The sequence below is a fragment of the Pseudorasbora parva genome, chromosome 4, assembly GCF_024679245.1.
Source record: "Pseudorasbora parva isolate DD20220531a chromosome 4, ASM2467924v1, whole genome shotgun sequence".
Taxonomy (NCBI): Eukaryota; Metazoa; Chordata; class Actinopteri; order Cypriniformes; family Gobionidae; genus Pseudorasbora; species Pseudorasbora parva.
In genome coordinates this window covers 46,996,906-47,008,181 of record NC_090175.1, presented here as the reverse complement: position 1 = coordinate 47,008,181, position 11,276 = coordinate 46,996,906, and the positions used below count along the sequence as shown (strand labels likewise).

Genomic DNA, 11,276 nt, shown 5'->3' with positions numbered 1-11,276 from the left:
TAAAAAATAATTATTTATAAGGCACTTTTCATTCCGAAAAATCTCAAAGTGCTACAAGGAAAAAAAAAAGTAAAAATATAGAATAGTAAAAACAACACAAAAGAAAAAATAAAATTAAAAATATTAATAATTATTATAAAAATAACTATATCATTATTATATAATGATTTTTATTGTAGTTTTTGTTTTGTTTTTTTGTTTTTTTACAATATTTTATTGTATCATAATTGTTTTAGTGAAAACGCTAAAGTTATTATTACAAAAGAAATAATTTCAAATGCGAACATTTTGTCAGTGTAAAACTTTTCCGCCTTGTTATCAGCGGTCAATGGCATGTAATTCCAGAGATCTTTCAGTGGATGGCGATCATGAGAAGAAGCACATAACACCATAGACAGTAAAAGAAAGCATAACACCAGAAACGCGGAAGTGTGCTAAGAATGATGATGCACTGAGCCATGCACTGTGCTGTCAGTTACATTTGTTTACATCAGACTTTTGCTTATTGATAAAAGGCACGTACCGGCTTACAGTGGCATTTCAAACCATCTTACTCGAGGATAAAGAAGATTAACGAGAGAAATGTGGAGCTCAGGAGTTTTATTTCTGCAACTTCTGTTGTTGATTGTGCCTCACATCGGCTGCTGGAATGATGGTAAAATGTCTTTTATATGATCCATACAGCTAAGCTAACTAAACAACCCTAATCTAAGCGGAGATCTCAGAGAAGACAGATGGGTCAATCTGAGTAAAATAAGTTCGTATTGGACTTACTTTATATTTGCATTGAGATTTCCGCTTCAGTGGATTTTGTTAGCGGAAACGGAGAAATTAAATTTTTGTCCATTTCGATCTTAAAGTAATTTTTTATACTAAATATTTTGAGGATATATCCAAAACATACTTTTATGTTATGATATTGTAGTAAAACTACATAGTAATAATAAGAAAAACATTTATAATAAATACCTAATACCTTTTTGTAGTAAATGCATCTTAAATAGGACAGTTGGGGCTTTTTGATACAAAATTATTTTGAGGTGGGTGGCCAACATGATACTTTAAATATATTTTATTATACCTATTAGTAATTACATAATAATGATGATGATAAGGATATTATAATAATATAAAAAAAAAATTATGTCAATCTTTGTAGTGTGTGTATATACCGTACATATAATATGAGTAAAATATATGATATTTTATTAATATTTGCTACTACTACTAATAAGAAGTAAAGAGGAAAATGTAATGTATCATAAAGGGGACAGTTTATGTGACACACTATTGTTGGGGGTGTGGCCAATATGGTAATATAAATGTGATGATATTTTATTAATATTACAAATGAGGAAATAGGAAAATACCAAATAAATATTACTGTTTTTATAATATATGTATTGTAAAGAGGTGCTTTTTTATATGATACAAAAGTGCTAGTTGGTGTCCGATTATATGATAAAAACGTGATATTTTATTAAGATGTTATAATAACAATGAATAATAAGAGGATAAACAAATATAAAAAAAAAAAACATTTATAATTTATATGCATCATAAAGAGGTACTTTTATATGATACAAAATTGTTGGCCAATGTTATAAATATGTGATTATAATTGATTAATATTTAATAATAACAATGAATAAGAAGACAATGAAGAAAAAATATAAATTTGTACATTTTTGTAATATATATAGAGGAGAGTTGATGCTTTTATGCGATTCAAAACAGGGGGTGTGTGGTCAGAATAATCATATTAATATGTATTTATAATAAATGATGGGGGGGGAAAACGTTATAAATAATAAACAGGAATGAAAAGCTTTGTATCTTTAAGAGGGCAATCCAGTGTAGATGCAGACAGACAGACAGATAAGAAGAAGCAATAACACAGTCTTTGTTCCTTCAACAGATGCTGTGTTACTGCGTGATGTTCAGGTGCTGACGCTCTACAGAGGACGCTACACCACTGCGCGCCGCTCCAGCCCCGTTCTACAGCTGCAGTGCGCTGGAGGGTCAGCTGGCTGCGGGTCGTTTGTTCCAGAGGTGGTGCAGTGTTACAACAGAGGATCAGATGGCATAGACACACAGGTCAGGGTCAACAACGGCCTCTTGCGTACGTTAACTGTCTCTATTTCTGGTAACTGGTAACTATTTGTGGTATTACTCTGTCTCTCTTTATAGTGGGAATGCAAGGCTGACATGGACAACTCGTACAGGTTTGGGCGCGTGGAGGTCTCCTGTGAGGGCTACACCAGTCCTAATGATGCCTATGTACTGAGAGGCTCATGCGGTCTGGAGTACACGCTAGAGCTCACGGCAGAGGGGAAGCAGCAGCACACTCATGGCTCGTCTGGCTTCTCAGACTTTGCCTCTAACTTCTTCCAAGGCTTTTCCAATCAAAAACAGCAGCATAGAGGAGGCGGCCCCTACCAGCAGTCTGACAGTCAGCATTCCTTCCAGAACAGCCCCTCTGGCGATGGATTGGGTGGGCTTATAGCAGTAGGCTTCCTTTTGCTGGTGGCGTATGTTGTATACAAGATGTTTCTGTGCAGTCCTACTCACGGCCAGCCAGGTTACAATAGAGATGGGACTGAGGGATACGGTGGGGCCTCGGACAACAGTCATGGCATGGGACCGCCACCTCCTGGATTTAAACCGGATTACTACTCAGGTAATAACCTATTCAGAGAGCAAGGGTGCTTCCCAAATCTTATTTGTGCATCCTCGTTTTTCTTTCCTAGCTTCCTTTCCCCGCTCCTTAGCTCCACCCCTTCAGGATGCGAGGGAAGGATGCAAGGAAAAGACGCGAGGACAGAGGAATTGAATCAAGTGAAGTGAAATATCCTCGCTCCCTTTAACGTCACTTCAAAGCGTCGTCAATTAAGGATGACACTGCACCGATGGATTTAGACGGGATTCTTGAACATTAGAGATTAGAGAATTATTCCCAGTTATTAACTGCTTTTTATTAGTATGGTATTAGTTTCTTTTATTTTCTTGTGCTTTGATATAATTCTGCAGCTGTCAGTTGTTGTTATTTGACATACATTTGTGTCTTGTACACATAAACAATAATAATGAATAAACTATGGCACGATGTGAAGGGGGAGGAGAATTAATGCGCTCGTCACGTTTAGTCGATAAAACACTTCCGCAAAGGATACTCCAGTGTATCCTCGTTAATGACGTCTCAGGAAGCTCCTCACTCCTCCATCCATCCTCCATCCTCGCCTCCTCGCGGTGCAATTAGCGAATTGAGATCTCCTACAAGATGGCTGAGCTCCATCGGTTTCCAGGTCATAGGATGGAGGACGAGGAAACGAGGAGAGATATTGAGAAGCACCCCAAGAGTTTGGTGTTTAATTCATTTTGGCATTGTAACAAAGGATCATGTGACTGAAGATTGGAGTAATGATAATGAAAATTTAGCATTGACATCACAGGAATAAATTGCACTTTAAAATATACTTTAAAATATATATATAGAGAGCATATGAGACTGAGGCTTTCCTGTAGCTCAAACAGTAGAGTGTGGTGTTAGCCACACCAAGGTCATGGGTTCGATTCCCAGAGAAAGCAAGAAATGACAAAAATGTAAAATGTGTACCTTAAAATGCAATGTAAGTCACTTTGGATAAAAGCGTCTGCCAAATGCATAAATGAAAAATGAAACTAGTGTAGGGACTAGTGTGGATATCGAAAGTCTAAGTGGAACCATATTCATAATATTTGCATATTTATTTATAGCCAGTGCATTTAAGATTTACTTTTTGTGGGTTCTCTCAGAAGCCCACTCCAGCTCCAGGCCCGGGTATGGCTTTTCCGACGCGTACACCAGACCTCAGAGTTCCTGGACCGGTTTCACTGGTGGAAACAGACCTGGTGGGGGCGGATTCTGGACTGGAATGGGCACAGGTGGAATTCTGGGATATTTGTTTGGGAATCAGAGGTAAGAAAGAAACATATTCTTCTCAGACATAATTTGCAACCGTTTATACAGTTACACAGAAGTCACTTTCAAACCGAGCAGCTTTCTGTTGGGCGGGCCACCAATTAGAACTCACTGTGAAATTACCAATGGCATAAAATGTGTAAATATCTTCAGCTTAGACCTTATTTCTCAAAAAACCCATTGACATAGGGAATATGGTACCGGAAGTGCTAAAATGCTTATTTCTTTTTCTGGGTTTTGCCCTACAAATATACGTCATCCCTCTGTTCAGCCCAAGAAAATTCTCCAAACAATGGTAATATAACTAGTTTATCTTTATTTAACAGCATTTATTGCCATTGGTAGTGTTTGCAACTGTTTTAGTTAATCAGGACAGTTCTGATCTTGTTTGTCTTGGATCTGCTAACAACAAATGTAAATCTAACTGCACTAATTGAGTTTTATGTTGATCTTAGACAACAGCCACCTATGGGGTATACAAGACCATCTTATCCCAATAATCCTTCCCCAGCACCAAAAACAAGCTCAGGAACACGGACCGCCTCAGGTAAACTCCAGCAAAATAAAGATATAAACTTTACTACAGATATCGGATTTCCCTCCTAAAATGTCACTGTGCACTAGGCTGCATGTTGCCTTGAGTAACCCATTAGACGTCAATTAGATTGTTGGATTGTTTTAGCGATATACTGTATTTATGATTGCATCATTTTTTGTTTTTGTATTGTTTTGTGTTTATTTTTTTGATGCAGGTTTTGGAGGAACTAAAAGAAGATAGATGAGATATGAGCATCTACACACACAGCCTTAGTTCTCAGATTGGACATGATCAGCAGGCACAATACAAAGAATTACAACTTTTTCTTCATACTACTGTTCATTCATAGTCCAGATGTTGCGATAAGATGTAGCACGTTATTGATCTAGACTGGTTTGTAGCTGTTCTTCATCATACTGGATTTAACTATGTTTTATTTTAAACCCACCAAAAATAAGTGATTCTACTGTTTATCAAACGTTCATTGCAATTTTTTTTTTTTTCAAAAGAAAAATGTTATTTGAATATTTTAAATTGTAAAGGCCTTTATTTTCTATATAAATATGTTTCAATAAATATTTAAAGTCAACATTAAATCAAAATGAACCCTTTTATTTAAAGCAAGTACTTGGTCTGCAATGATTCAGTATTATCCCAAATAAATGATATTAAAATCTTTTGTTTTTTCATCCTTGGCAAAAATGCCTCCTTGAAAAAAAGTCACCAGATTCAATCATTCTGGCTTAGAACTTTTGACAATCTTAATCAATAAAATAAGTTTCCCCTGCATAGTTTCTCATTGAAATGTCTGTTTTATGGTAAAATATTATAGTAAAGGGAAATTAGTTTCAAATTGCATTTCATGTTGACTTTATATATTTTAAAAAAAAAAGATATTAAAATCATGTAAAATATTCGAGTTTGATGTGTGTGTGTGTGAGAGAGATGTTACTTGACATGCTGTGATAAAGCCTTAGGCCATTAGCTATCGTGAAAACATGCAAACTGATATGGTAATTAAATGTCCCATGGCATGACATTTTTATTTCATGAGGTTTTTCAACATTAATATAAGTTCCCCTAGCCTGAATGTTGTCCCCAAGTCGCTAGAAATTTTGATCAGTATAAAACGAGTTCAGGCTGTCTTTCTCTGCCTTTGAAAAAATGAGAGCTCAGACAAGCTGATCTTGAATTCTCCTGTTATGAAGTCATACTAGGAAAGGTTCAAGCCGGGGGGCTAATATCAGTATAGAAAAAATGCCTTTTATTTATAAATTATGACATTTTTTGATGTAAAAACCATACTATCAATTTAAGTACACCCCAGGAAACATTATAAAACAATAAAACAACCCATGTCTTGGGACCTTTAAGGCATAAGATGTGGATTTGCTGGCTTTACTCATTGCCTTTATATTAAAATCCTAATTTGGAAAAGCTTTGCCTATGACTATTCTGTGTTATGCATAGTAAACTATATAATAATCATAGGTGTGTAGACCTTTTGAAGTTTGTCTCAACTAAATGAGCATGTTCATAATGAATATATGAACTCTACATAATGTGTTTACTGCTATAGTCATTCCGATTGTAAGTACATAAAGGCTTTTTACTTGGTGCAGTATAAAAATGTTTTATTCATCTTTTCAGGTTTAAAATCTTCATTATTTTATCCCATATCAAAATATTACAAACCTATTGTATTTTATATTTACCATACTGTATCCCACCTCTTTTGTCCAAAGCTGGTATGATACACTCCCTCAAATGATGATATAACTACACAGTACACACACAGAAAACCTTTTGTGTCATTTCATAGTAGAAGAATATACACTTGATAAATTGATTTCTTCTAATGTCACTTTATTTCTATCCATATCTCTGTGTAAAGGTACATCTGTATTTGTATATTACATTTGTTATTTAGAATCACATTTTTATAATTTACAAATATAAAAATATTTTTATTATATATTTATTCACATTAAATAAATCTCACTTGTTTTGTAATTACAAAATAACTCAAAATAACATTGACATTGCAATGAACAAATACAATCATAAGGTACTGAGTTGTGCTGTACCCTGAGACAATAACGATCTATCAGCAGAGCTCAACATGTCCATATTAAACGTTCACAGATCAGCCTTCTCCTCATAGTGACAAATACAGGATGATCTTTGGCTGTCCAGGTAAGGCTTGCATCCCAGGTGCATGACAGTATCAAAGAGCAAAGTCACTGCTGATTCACAAGCTGTGAAAACATATGGGTGTAAAGTTTTATCTCAGCATAATGTACAAGAAATACAGTAGGAAAATAAGACAGCTATGCATATGTTATTTTGGCAAATGGCTAAATAAATGATATATGTAAGCTCACATACATATGGAATTGCACGTTTATAACCCACAATTCTGACTTTTTAAAATGGTGGGCAGGATCAGCATGTGCACCCTGACTGGGCTGCGGCTATGCAGCCCAATGCAACAAACTGCGATGCGCTGAGTATTCTGACACCTTTCTGGGCTACAGTAGCATGTCTTTTTCATCGGACCACTCGGGCCAGCCTTCGCTCCACATGTGCATCAATGAGCCATGGCCGCACATGACCCTGTTGACAGTTCACCACAATTTTTCCTGCTTCTAACACATCAACTTTGAGGACAAAATGTTCACTTGCTGCCTAATATATCCCACCCACTAACAGATGACGTGATGAAGAAATAATCAGTGTTATTCACTTCACCTGTCATAATGTTATGCCTGATCGGTGTATACTCGGAAATATTATAAAGCCTAAATTGTGAGATATAAACTCACAAAAGTCACAACACAAAATCAGAATTGCAAGTTTCTCTCACAATTCAGACTTTTTTCTACTCAGAATTGTGACAATTTTTATTATTATTATTATTCTGTGGCAGAAACAAGCTTCCATACCCACACAATATTAGTAAGACTGTCAATTACCTTGAACACTTTGGGACAAGCCCAGGGTCGCTTGTAAATTATTGCAAATGGTCTCCAGACAGACCTGGAACTTCTCGTCACAGTCATTTTTCTCTCTCCCACAGGTATCATAGCAGCGATCATGCTCATTACAGCATCTGGTCAAAGATGGCATCCCAACATCAAACTGCAGTCAACCAGAGAGAATATTAAAAGAGTAAGCAATATTCAAATTATAGAGCCAGTCATTTAAATCTCCGACAACAGATTAGTGAGAAACACAATACAGCAATACCAACTAGAAGCTAAAATTGAAGTTGGCTTATTGTATAGTTTTTTTCCTCTTTTTTTTAATCTTTGGTCCAGGTTTGTAGGTGTTCAGCTCTATGGGTTCAGCTACACAAAATGAATAATCAAATGTCAAGAGTCTCCCTCTAGTGGACAGTACTGCTTCACTACAGGGGGTATCTTTGCTCAGCCAATGTAAATTTATGGGATTTTTTTATTTCTTTATTATTTATACAAAAACTATAAGGGCTGTAAACGATTAATTGCATCCAAAATAAAAGTTTGTGTTTACATAAAATGTTTGTGTACTGTGTATAATTATTATGCATTTATAAATACACACACATGCATGAATATACTTAAAAACTATTTTTTATTTTTCTATATAAAATATTAATATATATATATATATATATATATATATATATATATATATATATATATATATATATATATATTGTGTGATGTAGCACATGCTATTATATATATATATATATATATATATATATATATATATACATACATACACACACACACACACACACACACACACACACATCTTAAATATATGCATGTATGATGGTGCATTCAAATATACATGTTAATTATACACAGTACACAGTACACACACATATATTATATAAACACAAACTTTAATTTTAAATCTGATTAATCGTTTACAGCCCATAGCAACAAACTTTCTGAAGCCAACATAATAAAAATATCTAGAAAATAAAATAAATTAATAATAATAATAATAATAATAATAGCTAGCCTCTACACAACTATGTAATGTTCCCTCCTCACCTGAAATCCAAACACTGGGGAGCCACATCCGTTGGGTGGAGGTGATTTGTGGTTGGGGCGAGGAACTGGTGTGTAACCTATAAACAGTTGTTGGGTAAGTTACTCTAAAACAGTAATTAATTACAACTTCAACAGAGTGATTAATTACTATACTAATTACTCTTTCTGAAAAGTACTGTATTACTTATTACTTTCTAAATCCCATATCAACCTCAACCAGTTGAACAATACAAGGATAGATATGAAACCGCTCTTTTAATTATTTAAAATAAATAATATGCAATTGCATACATGATCCCTAAAGTACCAAAGTACTTAAAATGAGATGGTTAACATTATTTTAACATTAGATGTTAAATTCTGATATTAAATCCACTATTGTTTTATTTAGAATTGTTCTATACAGCAGGGCTTTTCAAACTTTTGAAGATGCCACATACCCCCAAATATTAACATCCATGTGTCCCAGGGACCCCCATCCTGAAATCGAAAAGACATGTCTTTTATAAAAACCCAATTAATACATTAAAAATATATATATATTATCTAACATTCGTTTCTATTAAGTGACTTTATTAAATCTATTTTCTACTCACTATAATGATGTACTGTTAAACTCATAATATCATTTGTTTAATTAAATCTCATTTTTATTTAATTAAATCACATTTTATATTAATTTATTTAAATTTGTACATGTTATAAGTTAATGTAACATTTAATCGTGTGTATATATATATATATATATATATATATATATATATATATATATATATATATATATATATATATATATATATATATATGCACACACACACACACACACACACACACACACACACACACACACACACACACACATACACACACACACACACACACACACTAGTATTTCTCAAATGTTTGCATTTAAGCCAATATATTTACTTATTTTAACAGAGACTCAGGACCTCGGTTTAACATCTCATCCAAAGGATAGAGAATACTAATTCAATATTAATAATTATTCATGTTTTTTGTTTGTTTGTTTGTTTGTTTTACATGTTTTATCATATGTTCATTTCATATATATTTTTTTTATTTTGATCTATTTACACGTTTCATGGTTTTTCTCTAGAATTTTCCACGGACCCCGTCACACCTGGACCCCAGTTTGAAAACCCCTGCTATACAATACCTAATGTAATTACATCAGAAGTAGCTGTAAATAATTTACAGTAAATTAAGAATAATTAAAAAAAAATTAAGGGAAAAATAATTAAATTACAGTAATGTATTACACCCAACACTGCCTAAGTGAAAATGAAACCAAACTGATGAGGGTGTCTTTTTCCTTTGTGTTAATGTTGAATTATAAATGTTTATTATTTAATTACATACATATATATATATATATATATATATATATATATATATATATATATATATATATATATATATATATATATATATAATTTAAACTAAACACATAACATTTTATGTGTAATTTTATGTATCAGTTACTGATGTAAAATCTTTTTTCTTTTTTTGACTAACCGTCACTGCATTTAAAGAGACACCGTCCGTCTGAACCTCCGATCAAGTCCAAAGCCATGTTAAGGTATGTGTCTATCCTGTGAATCCCGTTCCGGATGGATTTTAAAGTCTTTCTCCAATCTGGAGGTTCAATTTCTTCAGAAAACTCATCAGCTTTAACCATTTTCATCAATATTCCAACAGAGAGCAGCAGCGTAACGCAGGAGATGACACGACAGAGCATAGTCCAACAAATGTCACTTCACAGGATACCTCTAGAATCTATCTGTAAAGTCTTTGTTTTATTTACGTTTCCAAAAAGAGAACTTACATGTTTCAATAGATCTGCGATAATACGGTTGTTTTTACGAATAGAAGTAGTAGAGTAGTTATAAATAATGTACGAGTCGGAGAGAGGATGTACTTCCTGTAGGACAATTCACCATGACGTCACAACAGTAATAAACGTTCTTCCGGGTGGCAAATGCCGAATCGTTCTCCGAAACGCTAGTAAATTGCTTGGGATTCAGACATAGTTAACATGATTATTGAGGGACTGATTAATTAATTCAGGAGATATCAATACATGAAATGCCTAACGTTAACCTTGCTCCAGTAGATGTAGCGCTAGTCTACTACCATATTTTTTAAATGAGCCTCAGCCTACATTGAGTAGTTATTTTAGTGACTGTTGCTGTTTGAATTACAATATGTTAGGCTATCGTAGATGGTTTGTTTCCCTGTTATCTAACTATTTACCTGTTCTCTGCTTTTCAACAAATCATGTGAACACATTTTTTCCGGTGTCTGTGTTTAACACGAAAGCTTGTGTGATCGCGGCCGGCTCGCGGTGCAAACAGTCGTGCCGTACCAGCTGATCTGATGCGATGATCAACTTAAATGACTCGTAGCGTCTGCAATATCTCACGAACTCCCGAGTGTCCGAATTCGCAGTGCGCCCGCCTGTGTTCAAATATCGATTAGTCTCGAATTTCCCCAGCTGAAGATAATTATGCTCTGCTATGATTTTGTAGATGGACCGTTTTGAGAATACTTCTCTGTAGCGCTACTTTTGACGACGTCCACTCGCTTTAGCCTCCTCACCCACAGGTTTTGCTGGATATATTTACTTCTTTCTGAATGAAATCGATACAACAATCCTGCACCTTTTGCTGTATATCTGACGGCGCAACCCCAAACACATCACGTTTTC

The 11,276-nt window shown here is 34.3% G+C and overlaps 2 protein-coding genes across 2 annotated transcripts; one reads left to right on the top strand and one right to left on the bottom strand.

Moving 5' to 3' along the window:
• The first annotated feature begins 429 nt into the window (after positions 1 to 429).
• saraf (store-operated calcium entry-associated regulatory factor) lies at positions 430 to 6,142 on the top strand. Its single transcript, XM_067442020.1, has 6 exons — positions 430 to 655; positions 1,919 to 2,097; positions 2,191 to 2,680; positions 3,796 to 3,958; positions 4,417 to 4,508; positions 4,714 to 6,142. Exons 1-6 carry the CDS (start codon positions 583 to 585, stop codon positions 4,737 to 4,739), a joined length of 1,023 nt encoding a protein of 340 aa, XP_067298121.1. The 5' UTR covers positions 430 to 582; the 3' UTR covers positions 4,740 to 6,142.
• A 141-nt stretch (positions 6,143 to 6,283) lies between these two features.
• On the bottom strand, positions 6,284 to 10,319 carry pla2g12a (phospholipase A2, group XIIA). Its single transcript, XM_067442021.1, has 4 exons — positions 10,085 to 10,319; positions 8,549 to 8,625; positions 7,475 to 7,640; positions 6,284 to 6,757 (listed from the first exon to the last, which is right to left on the bottom strand). The coding sequence occupies exons 1-4, from the start codon at positions 10,305 to 10,307 to the stop codon at positions 6,639 to 6,641; spliced, it is 585 nt and encodes a 194-aa protein (XP_067298122.1). The 5' UTR covers positions 10,308 to 10,319; the 3' UTR covers positions 6,284 to 6,638.
• Positions 10,320 to 11,276: the final 957 nt, after the last annotated feature.